This window comes from Pleurodeles waltl, chromosome 1_1 (genome assembly GCF_031143425.1).
Source record: "Pleurodeles waltl isolate 20211129_DDA chromosome 1_1, aPleWal1.hap1.20221129, whole genome shotgun sequence".
In the NCBI taxonomy this organism is placed as follows: domain Eukaryota; kingdom Metazoa; phylum Chordata; class Amphibia; order Caudata; family Salamandridae; genus Pleurodeles; species Pleurodeles waltl.
This window is the reverse complement of record NC_090436.1, coordinates 307,539,775-307,556,994: the sequence shown is the minus strand read 5'-3', so window position 1 is coordinate 307,556,994 and position 17,220 is coordinate 307,539,775. Positions and strand designations below refer to the sequence as shown.

Below are 17,220 nucleotides of genomic sequence, written 5' to 3'. Positions count from 1 at the left end.
TCTTAGTAAAGACAGGAGTCATGCCCCCTTGCCCAATGGCCATGCCCAGGGGACTTATGTCCCCTGGGCATGGTCATTGGGCATAGTGGCATGTAGGGGGGCACAAATAAGGCCCCCCTATGCCACCCAAAAAAAAAAAAAAAATGTAAAAAATGATACTTACCTGAACTTACCTGAATGTCCCTGGGGTGGGTCCCTCCATCCTTGGGTGTCCTCCTGGGGTGGGCAGGGGTGGCAGGGGGGGTCCCTGGGGGCAGGGGAGGGCACCTGTGGGCTCATTTTGAGCCCACAGGCCCCTTAACGCCTACCCTGACCCAGGCGTTAAATAGTGGCGCAAATGCAGGGTTTTTTGACCCGCCACCTCCCGGGCGTGATTTTTGCCCGGGAGTATAAATACGACGCATTTGCGTCGCCGTCATTTTTTTAGACGGGAACGCCTTCCTTGCATCTCATTAACGCAAGGAAGGCGTTCACGCAAAAAAATGACGCTCTTTACTCATACTTTGGCGCTAGACGCGTCTAACGCCAAAGTATAAATATGGCGTTAGTTTAGCGCCGAATTTGCGTCGAAAAAAACGACGCTAATTCGGCGCAAACGGAGTATAAATACGGGCCTAAGGGTCTCCAAGATACCCAAGACCATGAAAAGTAGGAGTAAAGTTACCCCACTTCCCCAGAACACACTAAAGTCGTGATAGGAGATTCTGCAAAGACAACACCTGACTGAAAAGCACTGAAGTCGAATTCCTGGACCTGAGGACCTGCAAAGGAAGGGGACCAAGTCCAAGAATCACAAAAGTGTTCAGGGGGGGCAGGAGCCCACTAAACCCCGGATGAAGGTGCAAAATGGCTGCCTCTGGGTGGAAGAAGCTGAAGATTCTGCAACAACGGAAGATGCCAGGAGCACAGAAGATGTCCCACAGCATGCTGGAGGATGCAGAGTTGTTTCCATGCAGAAAGACTGCAAACAAGCCTTGCTAGCTGCAAAGGTCGCGATCGAAGAAAATGGGTGCTGCCTGGGCCCCCTTGGAGGAGGAGAGAGAGAGCCCATGCAGAAGCAGGCAGCACCCGCACTTCAACAGGGGTTCAAGAAAACTGAGCACAGCAGCCGTCTCAACACTACAAAGGAGGGTCCCACCAAGCCAGTGATCAACTCAGTGAGTTGAGCAAACCAAGATGGAGTGCTGGGGACCTTGGCTGTGCTGTGCACGAAGGATTCCTTGCAAAAGTGCACAGAAGCCCTAGCAGCTGCAGTTCACGCAGTACACAGGATTACTGTCTGTCGTGGGGAAGCAAGGACTTACCTCCACCAAATTTGGACAGATGGACCACTGGACTGTCGGGGTCACTTGGATCCAGCTCCTGTGTTCCAGGGACCATGCTCGTCAAGATGAGAGGGGACCCAGAGGACCGGAGATGCAGAAGTTTGGTGCCTGCGTTAGCAGGGGGAAGAGTCCATTGACCCACGGGAGATTTCTTCTTGGCTTCCAGTGCAGGGTGAAGGCAGACAGCCCTCAGAGCATGCACCACCAGGAAACAGTTGAGAAAGTCGGCAGGATTAGGCGCTACAATGTTGCTGGTAGTCATCTTGCTACTTTGTTGCAGTTTTGCAGGTGTCCTGGAGCAGTCAGCGGTCGATCCTTGGCAGAAGTCAAAGAGGGAGATGCAGAGGAACTCTGGTGAGCTCTTGCATTCATTATCTGATGAGAAACCCACAGGAGAGACCCTAAATAGCCCTCAGATGAGGATTCACCACCTAACCAGGTAAGCACCTATCAGGAGGGGTCTCTAATGTCACTTGCTGGCACTGGCCACTCAGAGGCCTCCATTGTGCCCTCACACCTCTGCAATCAAGATGGCAGAGTTCTGGGACGCACTGGAGGAGCTCTGGGCACCACCCCTGGGGTGGTGATGGACAGGGGAGTGGTCACTCCCCTTTCCTTTGTCCAGTATTGCACCAGAGCAGGGGCTGGGGGAATCCCTGAACCGGTGTGGACTGGCTTATGCAAGGAGGGCACCATCTGTGCCCTTCAAAGCATTTCCAGAGGCTGGGGGAGGCTACTCCTCCCCAGCCCTTAACACCTATTTCCAAAGGGAGAGGGTGTAACACCCTCTCTCAGAGGAAATCCTTTGTTCTGCCTTCCTGGGACTGGGCTGCCCAGACCCCAGGAGGGCAGAAGCCTGTCTGTGGGTTGGCAGCAGCGGGACCTGCAGTGAAAACCCCACAGAGCTAGTTTGGCAGTACACAGGGTCCATGCTGGAGCCCCGGGGATGCATGGGATTGGCACCCCAATACCAAATTTTGCATGGGGGGACAATTCCATGATCTTAGACATGTTACATGGGCATATTCAGAATTACCATTGTGAAGCTACATATAGGTATTGACCTATATGTAGTGCACGCGTGTAATGGTGTCCCTGCACTCACAAAGTCGGGGGAAATTGCCCTGAAATATGTGGGGGGACCTTGGCTAGTGTCAGTGTGCCCTCACACTTAGTAACTTTGCACCTAACCTTCACTAAGTGAGGGTTAGACATAGAGGTGACTTATAAGTTACTTAAGTGCAGTGTAAAATGGCTGTGAAATAACATGGACGTTATTTCACTCAGGCTGCAGTGGCAGTCCTGTGTAATAATTGTCTGAGCTCCCTATGGGTGGCAAAAAAAATGCTGCAGCCCATAGGGATCTCCTGGAACCCCAATACCCTGGGTACCTAGGTACCATATACTAGGGAATTATAAGGGTGTTCCAGTGTGCCAATCCGAATTAGTAAAAATGGTCACTAGCCTGCAGTGACAATTGTAAAGACAGAGAGAGCATAAGCACTGAGGTTCTGCTTAGCAGAGCCTCAGTGACACAGTTAGACACCACACAGGGAACACATTTAGGCCACAAACTATGAGCACAGGGGTCCTGGATAGCAGGATCCCAGTGAGACAGCCAAAAACAAACTGACACAAAAGTAAAAATGGGGGTAACATGCCAGGCAAGATGGTACTTTCCTACACCTGCTGAATCAACTTCGAGCATGTAAAGTTATTATTTGTAGCTTTTTACACGTAGTAGGAAATCTCTGCCACCATGGTGGAGTTCTCCCTATTGTAAAGTATAGGAAAACTGTCAAAAAAATTAAAACACTTACACAATTACTAAAAAAAATGGAAATGAATTTTATATAATTATTTCAATTGTAGAAAAAATTAAAACATCCTTCAGCACTATTAATTTGTGAGTTAAATATTTAATTAATTTACAAATATTGAATACTTAAAAAAAATATTCATAAAAAAAAAAGACCTGAAGTGAAACGTTTATATTATGTAGGTAAACAGGTCTCCAAAGAGACAAGAGGTAGCTCTGGATCTGTTTCTGGTGCAGCGAAAAGAAATAAATTGGTGTAAGTGTGTGGGAGTGGAACTTATATATTGTCTCCACCCCTCATGTCCAGAATGTATACCTCAAATTTAAGGGATATTAAAAAACATTCTTGGCTGTGTCCGAAGGAATTGGCAAGAGAGACCTGGATGGACATGGAGGAGCACAATTTAACAATTGCATAAATAACACATTTATTAGCACAGTATGACTACATTGTTAAAATAACGTGTGTATGTTAATCATCTAAGTTGTGGTAAGGGACTGCATTTCGCCATTATGAGCAGCATCTGAGTTAGCATGCTGTTCAACTTAAATTGGTCATATTTTATTGTAATTTTGAACATCATATTTTATACGTTTGAGGCTGAAAGGCTTGCACATTTCAATTATGTTTGTTTTGTATATTATGTGTTTTCCCACTGTAGATGCTGTATATTCCACATGGCTTTTGCTAGCTAGTAAATAGCCAACTGTTGTGTATGAGACAACAGATAGTGAGGTTCTCATCAAACGAAGAAGGTGCCTAGATGGGAGAGCGAATCGTGGAAAGTGCTGACTGTACCAGACAGTCTGTCCAGTATAACAATTCAAGGACATAGCCTTGCATGGACCACTGTAATGCCCTGGGAAAGAGGGGAACTTCCCTGCTTCCAGAGTCTTGAGTAACATGATTGGCTCCAGAGTGAGAACAAGCTGTAATGGTGCAAACTAATGCCTTGTTGAAAAATAATAGTGAGTTCCTTAGACTAGAGAGGGGCTGCTCACTGACTTCGAAATAAGACCCTTCTTAGCTCTGCTGATCTCTACTGCTCGAATGCAAAAGCTTTATATCTACACATTCATATTATGTAATCGGAAACCATTATTTGGTTTTCTGTGACTGACACCTTACTTTTTTTGCCTAACCAAATGCCCTTTCCTGATCTATACCTGCTTAAATTAGATAGGGGTTTCCTTTATGGAACACATTTTTGTGGATGTTGTATTATTTGTATAGTTCTTTGTTATTGTTATCCTGAACATAGGGGATCTTGGACCATTTAAATCTGCAATAACAATGATTAAATATAAACACTTACTTAATTTATGACCTGCTTTAACTAAATTTGTCAATAAAACATTTTGAACTCACTACAATACTCTTTGTTATTTCCTGTGGAGTCCCATTAATCATCACTGTTTATGGAAATGTATGTAAATGATTGCTCCCAGATTTCTCTCCCTGTTGACAGAAAAATAGTCCATATGAACACTGGCAGAGTTTACAGGATGATTACACGCAACGTTTGAGGTTTAAGGATCACCTGCTCCATCAAGATGAAGCAGCCACAAATGTAACAGTTGCGAAACTAAAATTCAAGTTACACATTACCAATCCGCCATTCTTACTAAGACAAACTGACTACGCCTCCATCCCAACCTCTGCCAAAAAACAGCCTTCATTGACAGCAAGGTCCCCTCCAATGTCTCCGAAATGTTGGTGGTATGAATTCTACCCTGCAGTGTAAAATGATGCTTATGAAATTGTCACTTGTAGCATCCATTGAAAAGGAATGCCTTGTCAATAGCTTGTAAAATATCCATCACACAACCATATGATCAATGTAACCTGAACCACAGACAGAGAAAATGCAGGACATGAAACTATAAACACGCATGACATGAGGTGCTCAGTGGAATTTGTGTGCATCTGTCTACTGTCTTAAAATTCTCCCCTGTTCTGAAGAAGCATGCTGATGTCTGTGCTATGTAAAAATGTGAAAATCGTGCTTAATTTGAGCCAGTGGTTGCTGTTGGGAAAGTCTGACACTTTTTTTTCCACATCAGATATTGACCGTGAACTCTGCCATGGCTGGTCCCAAGACCAGCTGCGAAAGCAGGAGGGTTATGCGTGGGGGTAGCTACCCTACCACGTAACAAAAATCGTAGCTATAGAAACACCAACCAAAAGACATTCTGTCCTTGGGGAGAGAAGAATCTCCTTCACAGAGAGCTACGACGACTTGTGGTGAAAGTCGGAGATTCTTGGAAGCCACAAAACCAATCCGCCTGCTTTCGACCAATACCATCACCACTGGGACATGAAACGTGAGGACCATGTATGAGACAGGCAAGCCTTTCCAAGTGACAGCGGAAATGAAAAAATACAACCTCGCACTACTTGGCATCAGCAAGAACAGATGGACAGAGTCCTGTCAGAAAAGGCTGGCTCCAGGAGAAATTCTGCTGTATTCTGTACACAGTAAGAGAACACCCCACATACTCAGGAAGTAGCAGTGATGCTAACACCAGCAACCAACAGAGCTTTGATTGGATGGGAAGCCCATAGTCTCAGAATCATCACAACGACCTTCCGCACAAAAAAAAAAAAAAGGATCAACATTAATGTTATCTAGTGCTATGCACCTACAGATGACAGCAAAGAAGAAGAAAAAGAAGAGTTTTACAACAGACTCAAGTACATCCTGAAGAAACACTTTGAGAGGCAACATCATAATGGGGAAGCTCAATGCCAGTGACAAAACTGGGTACCAAGAAGTCATGGGCAATCATGGCCTTGGTGAAATGAACGAGAATTGTGAAAGGCTTGCAGATTTCTGTGCCCTGAACAGTCTTATGATAGGAGGTAGTGTATTGCCACACAAAAGAAAACACAAGGCAACACAGGTGTCATCAGACCATTCAACAGAGAATCAGATCAACGAAGTCTGCTTTGTCAAAAACGTCCACAGGTCACTGAAGGATGTGACAGTGATGAGAGGAGCGGAAGTAGTGTCTGACCTTCACCTTGTCATGGCCTGGCTAAAGCTTAACCCCATTAGTGCGTGTGTCATTGAATGGACGACACACGCGCACCCTCCCTGTTGCCTGCCACGACCATTGCCCGACACCAGGAATGGATGTTTTAAATTTAAAACCCCTCTGGAGACACGGAAGAGCTTATGTGTCTTGATCTGACCCACTTACCCGCCCATCTGTGAGGCCCGCTGTCAACAGTTTGTTTTACCCACCAGAGCAGGAAGCAGCAGGTAGGGCTGTTTTCTACTCTGGTAGGGAAAACGGGCCCAAAAGAGCCTCCCCACCTTCCAGGAAGGCCTGGTTTGAAAGGGGAGATTTTCCCCCTTCAAACCAGGCCTTCCTTGAAGGGTTTCCTGACTGACCGTCAGGAAATACCACTAGACACCAGGGACTTACTCGGGGGGGTGGACCTCATGAAAATGGGCTGCCTGCCCCACCCCCCGTGGACAATTAAAAAAAAATACATATGTTGGGTTACCCCTGGAGGTGCGATCACTCCCCCCGGGGATTAAAAGCTAAAAAATAAAATTAAGGTAAAGTGACTGACATTTATTGTTGCACACATCACACACACACACACTAGCAATTTTGTCACCATATCTGCCTTTTACATAGGGTAGTGTTTTAGAAGGACAGTTTTGCCAGTGGCAGATATGGCGTCTCGTTGGATGACTGCTGCTGAAGCCATAACTCGGGTTATGGTGGATGTAGGAAGTTGGCTCTGTATATACCATATCAAAGTGAGATATAGTGTGCACAGAGTCCAGGGGTTCCCCAGAAGCTTGACAGTGGCAATAATAGATAATACTAATGCTCTATTTGTGGTAGTGTTTTCTCAATTTATTTCTAGAACCACAAGATTCAATTTATAGGTAAGTACATAAATTTAAAGGTACTTTGCATAGGTATAATCAGGATTTTGAATAGAGTCAACAATATACACAGTTTTCTGTAAATGGCAAAAAGCTATTTTAAAAGGGGACACTGCAGTTTTCAACAGTTCCTGGGGGAAGAAAATAAAGTACAGTTTTTAAGGTAAGTAATGAACTTACAGATTTAGGGGCTCATTAAGTTCTTGGCAGTTCAGACCGCCATGCCGGCAGCGGTGGAAAAGACCGGCATGGCAGTCTGAACCGCCATATTATTAACACAGGGAGGGCCGCCCCTCCGCTACCTCTGACAGGCAGCCTAACGATGGTGGATAACATTATCCGACCGGGCAGCGCTGCAAGCAGTGGCCCCCGTGCAGTGCCCCGTCGTGCAGGTCATTGCCCGATTTACGGGCAGTGATCTCCGCGACAGGTGCTGCTGCACCCGCCGCACTGAGGCATTGACGGCGGCTCCATATGGAGCCCTCAGCAATGTCCCGGCCCAGCAGAATGTTCTTTATGCGCCCAGAGGGGTCTCAAGGGGTCTGGCGGTCTATAGAAAGACCGCCAGCATGAACAAAGTGGTGTTTACCGCCTAAGTCTCTGGGGCATAGGTAACCCACTGTTGGGGATTGAGGTAACCCCAAACACCCAGCACCAGCAACACAGGGCCGGTTAGGTGCAGAGGTCAAACAGGAGCCAAAATAACATGGGCCCCTATGGAGACACGGGGTACTCCAGTTCCGGTGTGCTGGCAGGTAAGTACCCGCGTTGTCATAGGGCAAACCAGGAGGGTTTAGAGGAGCATTGGGGGCCCCAAGTAGGCACCAGGCATGCACCCTAAGTGGCATGGGGGGGCCGGGTGTAAACAGGGCATCGGGTTCCCAGTGGAACTCTGTGGGGAGACCCTGGGGGTCACTCAGGTGCTGCAGGTAAGGCACAGGGGGGCACCTTGGGCAAGCCACCAACTGGATAGGGAGGAGAGCCGCCTGCTGGTCATTGCTGCACTGGTGGTCAGTTTCTCTTGCGTCTGGGGGCTGCAGGGTCAGATATCTTCATCCCGGTCAGTTGCAGTCAGTGGGGTCCTCGAGATTCCATCTGCAAGCACTGTCGTGGAGGGGTGGAGAGGTCAACCCAGGGTGGGCACTTGGTCACTGTCGCCTGGGGGCCCTCTCTGGCCGGTTGGGCCACCTGGTCTCGGGCCATGGGCGTCGAGTGCAGAGTGGTTAGGACTCACACTTCTAGAGTGAGGTGTGAGTCCTTTAGAAACAGTTTCTTCTTCTTTTCTTTTGTACAGGTCCGCTGTCCACTGGAGTTTCTTGGTCCTCAGTGATGCAGGCAGACCTCTGGAGGTTTTGCAGGGGTTGCTGGACCGGCAAGACACGTCGCTTTTCTTTTGCAGCTCTTTGAAGTAGGAGACAGGCCGGTAGGACTGGGGTAGAGTCAGTTGTTGTCTCCTTCTCTTCTCTGCTGGGTTTTCTGTTCAGCAGTCCTTCTTCTTTCTTGAGGTCGTCAGGAATCTGCCGACTTGGGTTCAGGGAACCCCTTAAATACTAAATGTAGGGACTTTTTAGGGGTTAGAGGGGAGTAGCCAATGGCGAAGGTCCCTGAGGGTGGCTACACCCTCTGTGTGTCCACTCCCTTTGGGGAGGGGGCACATCCTTAATCCTATTGGCCCTGATCCTCCAAACCAAGATGGAGGATTCTGCAGGGAGGGGGTCACCTCAGCTCTGGACACCTTAGGGGTGATCCTGGCTGAGGTGGTCACTCCTCCTTTTTTTCCTTAACTTTCCCGCCAGACTTGCTGCCAAAAGTGAGGCTTTGTCCAGGGGCAGGCATCTCCAATAGCTGGACTGCCATGGGGCACTGTAACTTGAGGCTTGAACCTTTGAGGCTTACCGCCAGGTGTTACAGTTCCTGCAGGGGGGAGGTGTCAAGCACATCCACCCAGGGCAGGCTTTGTTTTTGACCACAGAGTGCACAAATGCACTCACCCCATGTGGTCAGAAACTCGTCTGGAAGTGGCAGGCTGGCACAGACTGGTCAGTCCTAAACTACCAGGTTGGCTAAAATACAGGGGGCATCTCTAAGATGTACTCTGTGTGCACTTTTCAATAAATCTCACACTGGCATCAGTGTGGGTTTATTGTGCTGAGAGGTTTGATACCAAACTTCCCAGTATTCAGTATAGCCATTATGGTGCTGTGGAGTTCGTAATGACAAACTCCCAGACCATATACTCAATATGGCTACCCTGCACTTACAGGCCCATATTTATACTTTTTGACGCTAAACTGCGCTAACGCAGTTTAGCGTCAAAAAGTTTTGCGCCGTCTAACGCCATTCTGAAGCGCCATGCGGGCGCCGTATTTATGGAATGGCGTTAGACGGCGCAATCAGACCGGCGCTGCCTGGTTTGCGTGGGAAAAAACCACGTAGACCAGACAGCGCCGGCGTAGGGGGAAAATGGCGCATGGGCGTCTTAAAATGGGGCAAGTCAGGTTACGTCGAAAAAATCGTCTTAACCCGACTTGCGCCATTTATTTTCGACGCCCATCCCCCATCAACATGACTCCTATCATTGTAAAGATAGGAGTCATGCCCCCTTGCCCAATGGCCATGCCCAGGGGACTTCTGTCCCCTGGGCATGGTCATTGGGCATAGTGGCATGTAGGGGGGCACAAATAAGGCCCCCCTATGCCACCAAAAAAAAATATAAAAAATAAAAAATTATACTTACCTGAACTTACCTGAATGTCCCTGGGGTGGGTCCCTCCATCCTTGGGGGTCCTCCTGGGGTGGGCAAGGGTGGCAGGGGGGGTCCCTGGGGGCATGGGAGGGCACCTGTGGGCTCATTTTGAGCCCACAGGCCCCTTAACGCCTGCCCTGAGCAGGCGTTAAAAAGTGGCGCAAATGCGCCGTTTTTAGCCACGCCAACTCCCGGGCGTCTCTTTTGCCCGGGAGTATAAATACCACGTAAAGGCCTGGGAGTCATTTTTTAGACGGGAACGCCTCCCTTGCATCTCATTAACGCAAGGAAGGGGTTCACGCTAAAAAATGACGCACATTCCGGGAACTTTGGCGCTATTCGCCTCTAACGCCATAGTATAAATATGGCGTTAGTTGGCGTTAGTTTTGCGTCGAAATTGCGTCAAAAAAAACGACGCAATTTCGGCGCAAACGGAGTATAAATATGGCCCTCAGTCACCATTAGTAACAAGTTCCAAGATCTGTAAGAACTAAAGGACAACCGAGACTCAGTAGAACGCCTTTGGAAGAAGAAAAAAAGAAACATTGATGTCAACATGCCAAAATATTGGGTCCCAAGAAACACCAGCATACAAAATGAATCTCCTTAGAGCCTCTGCAAAATCCAAATGAGAAAGGAATAACCAAGAGCAGAAAAGGGGACAGCTCAGGGCGAATACACCAAAACCAACAAGGAAGCAAAGAGAAGCTTAAGAGAAGACAAGCGAAGACTCATGAGTGGTGTGGCCACAGAAGCTCAGGAAGCAGCAAGCCATGGAAGCTTGAAAGAACTCTACAATATAACAAGGAAACTCTCCAGCAGATACAGTAAGCCAGAAAGACCTGTTAAAGACAAAGCTGGAAGACAATCATGGGTAATGAAGGCCAACAACGAAGACAGGTGGACCTTGTTGAATTGCTGCTGAACCAACCTAAGCCGCAGTCTTTCCCACACATACACCCAGCTGACAAGGACTTGCCAAACGAATGCAGCAAACCAACCAAAGAAGACATATATCAAGTCATCAAACATCTGAGAAATAGGAAGGCAGCAAGACATGATAACATTCTTGCAGAGGTACTGAAAGCAGACATTGAAACATCAGTAGACATGCTCCACCACATGTTTGGAAGGATCTGGGAAGAGGAAAAAGTGCCATCAGACTGGAAGGAGGGATATCTGATCAAGATCTCAAAGAAAGGTGATCTGAGTAACTGTGCAAACTACAGAGGGATATCTACTCTATCAAACCCAGGTAAAGCGTTCAACAGAGTGATCCTGAACTGAATGAAGGAACAAGTCAACGCTCAGTTGCGAGACCAGCAAGTCGGCTTCCGCAAAGATAGATCCGGCACAGACCGGATCACAACACTGCACAGCATCTTTGAGCAGTCAATGGAATAGAACTCCCCTCTATGTCGCTTCATCAACTATGAGCAGGCATTCACCAGCGTGGACAGAGAGGCTCTGATGAAACTCCTGCGCCACTGTGGTGTGCCAGATAAACTTGTAAGAATCATCAGAAACTCTTACGCTGGAATGACCTGTAAGATATTCCAAGGAGGAAACCTCATGGAAGCCATCAAAGTGTGGTCCACCAGGGTTATTTGCTTTCACCTTTTCTCTCCCTGCTGGTCATTTACGGGATCATGAAGACATCCACAGCAAGGAAAAAAGGGATCCCATGGACACCTTGGATGCAACTCAACAACCTGGACTTTGCAGACGACCTGGCCCTACTCAACCATAGTCATCTGCAGATGCAAAAGAAGACCAACAAAGTGGCAGCCTCATCAGTACAACTTTGCCTCAACATACACAGGGGAAAAACCAAGATCCTGAAGGCTAACACAGCCAGCACAACTGCAGGACCTCTTGCAGGCAATGCACTGAAAGACGTTGAAGTATTCATCCACATGAGCATTGTCATAGATAAGCAGGGCAATGCAGAGGCTGATGTCAAGGCAAGAATCGGCAAAGCAAAGGCTGCCGTCATTCAGCTAAAGAAAATCTGAAAGACATAACGCTGCTAACCAAGATCAGGTTTTTCAACACCAACGTAAAATCTCTCTTTCTGTAAGGAGCAGAAAGTTGGAGGACAACAGTGACCACCACCAACAAGGTCCAGACCTTCATCAACACCTGTCTGAGGAAAATCCTCCAAATCCACTGGCCAAACACCATCAGCAACAACAATCTATGACAGCAGACTTTCAAACTCCCTGCTCATGAGGAAATCATGAAAAGACGCTGGGTTTGGAAAGATCACACCCTGCAAAAGCCTGCATCAAACACCATAAGGCAAGACCTCACCTGGAACCCTCAAGGGAAAAGGAAAAAAGGAAGGCCAAGAAACACCTAGGGTCGAGGTCTCCAGGTTGACTGCTAGGTCATGGGTGAAACCTGCAGTCGTATTGAAAAAAAAGTCCAGGACAGAGATGGTGGAGAATCTTGGTTGATGGCCTCTAGCCCAGGACAGATAGTAGGCGGAAATATATTGACCGCAAAAGAAAAATACACAGCGGGAGAGAAGGAAGAAGAGAAATACAGAAATCAGGCACCCAGGGAGAAATCAGGGCAACAAGAGTGACATAAAGGGGTAGAGAATGTTAGACAGTGGATTAACAAGGTCTGGTGTGAATTTAAGACTACTCAACCCTGGCATTCAGCGCAATGGTTTTAATAGCACCTTGGGAGCAGTGCTCTGGGCACCAGTACTCATTCTTTTGCAAATTAAGCACTGCACAGTAAAAATAAATAAATACATTTGTAACCCTGTTACCATTCAAGAAGGGAGCAACTGGAAGCAATTATGTTATGCAGCATATTCTATATGAACCAAATAAAGACACATATAAATGTAGTACCCCCATTGAGGATGGTCCCTCAACTACTCCTTCCCTCCCACAGTTGCTGGGAGTCTGCCATTTTGAGATCCCCACTCAGAACCCTTGTTTGCCAATCAGTTGGAGAGCATTTGCATGGTACCAGTCTATATAGGTATCACATGACTGTTTATAGTAGAATACTTACCCGCTACACACTAATAAATAATTTGTTTGAAGTTCAGTATCTCTCCCTGGAGCCCACGTGCAAGTAAAATTATTTTCGTGAAAGTAAATGCAGGATATATTTTGTGGGACTTCTGGTCGATCTGCAAAGATACAAAAATTTGACATTGACTAACATCTCTCATTTATTTCCTCAGTGGAATCCATGGATCTTAGCTTTAAACAGGAAACAAGGCTATTGTGCCCCGAATTATCATTTTCATATTTAAACTACCCTGGTTAAGGTGCCCAATCTCTAGTGAAAGCCTCTGTATTTTCAAGCAAATCAAGATAGTATGCATTCAATCAGTTCACACACAGTTGAATGATTTTATCAAAATCATTTCACATAACTTATTACATTTAAAGTAAGTCCTGTGTAGGGATATGAAATAAACGCACTCCAGATTATTCCTGATTCCTCACTCACCGCCTTACAAGATGGGTTAGGCATGAGTTATTTTGCTTTATTGTAGAGATTGTTGGATAGTAAATGGATATTGTTATTGGTATCTTTAGTAAACGATTTGTACCTTGTAATGACTCCTGCTAATTAAAATGGTGTAGTGGTAGGCTGCAAATTTCTTTATTTACTACCTCCCTAACCCAAGGTTAACAGATGAGGACTACTACTGCCATGTAGTCATTGTGTCTCTATTTTTAAACACTCCAAGGGACAGGGGCATTTGCCAGAACATCGGGACCTCTGTTTGTTGCTCTACTTACCCCTAAGTCTGTCCTTACTAATACACTTATCCATACTGGATGATAGGAAGAGGGTAGAAAGGGGTAATTATGCCTGTCCCCACCGTGAACAGGACAGCTTGACTGATACACTAAGGCCGTGCCAGGTTTCATGTAGACAACATACGTCATGATCATTAAAATATTCCAGAAAATCGGTGAAGGAAGCTGGCCTGGTGTGTGGTGAGCACCTATTGTGTTATCGCCTTATACCAGGTATCCCCCATTAGTGAGGTGTAGTCAGTGTCTAGGAAGCCAGGCTCTCTAGAGGTAGCTGTGGATGAGCAGCCAAGACTTATCTAGGAGACATGCAAAGCTCATGTAATACCACTTATAGTCACACAGCACTTACACACCTGAAAGTACCACACAGTGTTACAAAAATAAAGGTACTTTTTAATAGTAACACACATACTAAAATACTGTATAGGCAATACTCAACTAGCAGGTGAGTAAACATACTATTATCTACACCTTAGTAATCAGGAATGGGCATAGGAAGCAATAGAAAACAGTAAAATAACAGTAAACAATAGAGAACCTAGGGTGAGACCAAATCATATACTAAAGAATTGGAATGCTAAAGAGAGACCCGCACACCCAGGTAAGTGGAATCTGTAGAGTAGAGCATCTAGGAACACCAAAAGGTAAGTACCAGTTTGCCCCCCAGCGACCAGGAGAGAAGAGGTAAGTACCTCGCTTTTCCCAAACCCACAGGTAAAAGGACTGGGCAAGACCCAAGCAAGACTGGAAGAAACAAAAGATGGATCCTGACAGAAGAGGATCTGAAAATGAAGGGGGCCAAGTCCAGTTCCAGCTGGAGTGTCCGGTTGGGGCAGGAGCCACCACCCACACTTCTCGAGGTGCAGGACCAGGTCGACGGTGGAGACCAGGAGTTGGCTATGCAGCACAGGAGCATGGGAAGAGTTCCAGAAGAGATGCAGTCGATGTGACATGTTGTAAGAAGAGTTGCAGTCCATCAGTGATGTGGAAAAACCACCAACAAGCCTTGGCAAAGGCAAGAGTTGCAGAAGAAGAGTTGTAGAGCTGCTGGGGACCAGGAAGGTCCGAGAGGACTCAACCCCAGGAGGGGAGTCCCAGGCAATCCTTAGTGGTGAGGAGAGTCAGAAGTCAGGGATGCAGTCCCCACAGGCAACTCACAGGCAGTAGACAAGGAGCTGCAGTGAGGCCCACTCAGCACACCTACAAAGGAGTCCCATGTTACTGGAGCAGCAGGCAGGAGACTACATGTTGCAGAGAAGGGTGCTGGAGGCCAGGGCTACACAGAGCCTGAAGATTCCTTGGAAGAAGAGCCAACAAGCCTTAGTAGCTGCAAGAGTCGTGGTGCGCAAGGGTGCTGTCTTGCAAGGAGAGGCAAAGACACACCATCTTTCAAGTTGGACAGCTGGAAGAGGGGACCAAGTGGACCACTCCAGACCACCACCTGTGTTGCAGGATTCATGCAGAGTTGCAGGAGAGAGGGTCTACGTGGCCAGTCGTCGATGCTGTTGGTGCCTGCGGATGCTGGCGAGTGACTCCTTCACTCCAAGGTAGATGCTGCCTTCTTGCTTCTTGGTGCAGACTGAAGACTTGCCGCCCTCAGAGGATGCACAGCTGGGGAAATGTTGCAGTTGCTTGAAGGAGTCGGAGAAACAATGTTGCAGAGCTGAGTCATCGCTGGAGCTGCAGATTGTAGGTTCCTGTGAAGTCCAGTTGTGGTTCCAGTGACCAGAAGTCGAAGTAAATATTGCAGAGGAGTCTTGCTGGAATCTTGCATGTCGAATTTGAGGACCCACACTAGAGGGAGAACCTAATTGGCCCATGAAGAGGGACTGGCCACCCAGCAGGGTGACCACCTATCAGGAGGGGGCTGTGACGTCACCTAACAGACCTGGTCACTCAGATGCTCCTAGGGGCTTCTGTCCACATTGGATTCAAGATGGCAGAATCGGATGGTCACCTGAGTGAGTTCTATGTACCACCCACAGGGTGGTGATGGACAGGGGAGTGGTCACCCCCCCTTTCGTTTGTACAGTTTCGCACCAGAGCAAGGACCAGGGGTCCCTGGACTGGTGCAAACCGGTTTATGCAAGGAGGGCACCAAATGGCCCCTTCAAGGCATACAAGTGGCTTGGTAAGGCTACTCCTCCCCAAGCCATGTAACACCTATTTCCAAAGGAAGAGGGTGTTTCCTCCCTCTCCCAAAGGATATCCTTTGTTCTGCCTTCCTGGGCTTGAGCTGTTGAAACAGCAGGAGGGAAAAAATCTGTCTGTAGGATGGCAGCAGAGTGGATGGAATCATACAACCAATACTGGCAACAGTATTGAGGTATGATTCAGACTTGTTTGATACCAAACATGCCTAGGTTCGGAGTTACCATTATGTAGCTGGATATAGGTAGGTACCTTTGCCCAAAATACGGGTAAAATGGCTTCCCCACACTCACAAAGTCCAAGAAAATGGAGTTGGAGTTCATGGGGGCACGTCTGCTCATGCAAGGGTGCCCTCACATACAGGTACTTTCACCCTGCCCTCTGGGCTAGGAGGGCCTGCCATAAGGGTGACTTATAGTGACCTGTTGCAGTGACCTGTAGTGAAAGGGTGCATGAACCTTTTCACGCAGGCTGCAATGGCAGGCCTGCAGACTTATTTTACATGGGCTCCCCTGGGTGGCATATTACATTCTGCAGCCCATGGGGAACCCGCACCAGTATGTCAATTGTGGGGTGTGTAAAGTCAGTAAAAGCCAAATTTAGTGGGAGAGAGCACAGTCACTGGGGTCCTGGTTAGCAGGATCTCAGTGAACGCAGTCAAAACACACTGACAGCTGGCAAAAAGTGAGGGTAACAATGGCAAAAAGAGGGTTCAATCGGTGTCATTTTATTTTATTTTTTTTAACTCTTTTTATTAAACAAAGCTCAACGTGCGTTGTATACATCAGATTTCACAGGATTTCTTAGACAGCAATAATTCTTCTTAACATCACTTAACATTATGTTAAATAAAAATTGCATAAGACCGTTCATACATCTTCCCATCAATCGGTATCATTTTAAAGGCGATACTGTGCTGCAACATTCCACAACATAATGGGGGTCATTACGACCCTGGCGGAAGGCAGAGAACCGGCGGTAAGACCGCCAACAGGCTGGCGGTCGTAACTTGTGGAATTATGACCATGGCGGTTACCGCCATGGTCATCCGCCGGTTCTCCGTTCCGCCCACCGGGCTGGAGACCTGGGAGCCGTCACTATACCGCCAGCGGTATTTGGACCCGGCTTACCACCGTGGATTTCCAGCGTTTTGAGCCGCCATGAAATCCATGGCGGTAAGCACTATCAGTGCCAGGGAATTCCTTCCCTGGCACTGATAGGGGTCTCCCCCACCCCGACTCCCTCCCCTACACCCCTCACCACCCCTGCCACCCCCCAAAGGTGGCAGGGCCCCCTCCCCACCCCGACCCCCAAAATCACATAACTCACACACACCCGACACGCATGCAGGCACCATCAACACACACACGCACACACACCGACATACATGCCAACATCCACACACACAGTCAGACACGCACACCCACATTCAAACATACACGCACACATCCATACAGACATACCCACAGACATA

The 17,220-nt window shown here is 47.5% G+C and overlaps 1 protein-coding gene across 1 annotated transcript in view; it reads right to left on the bottom strand.

Annotated features, from left to right (window-relative positions):
* IL31RA (interleukin 31 receptor A) overlaps positions 1-17,220 on the bottom strand; it is a 1,545,596-nt gene that overhangs the window by 1,059,329 nt on the left and 469,047 nt on the right. Inside the window, exon 5 of the mRNA XM_069222232.1 lies at positions 12,832-12,952. Within this exon, the coding sequence (XP_069078333.1) occupies positions 12,832-12,952 (121 nt within the window). The remainder of the gene's footprint in view (positions 1-12,831; positions 12,953-17,220) is intronic.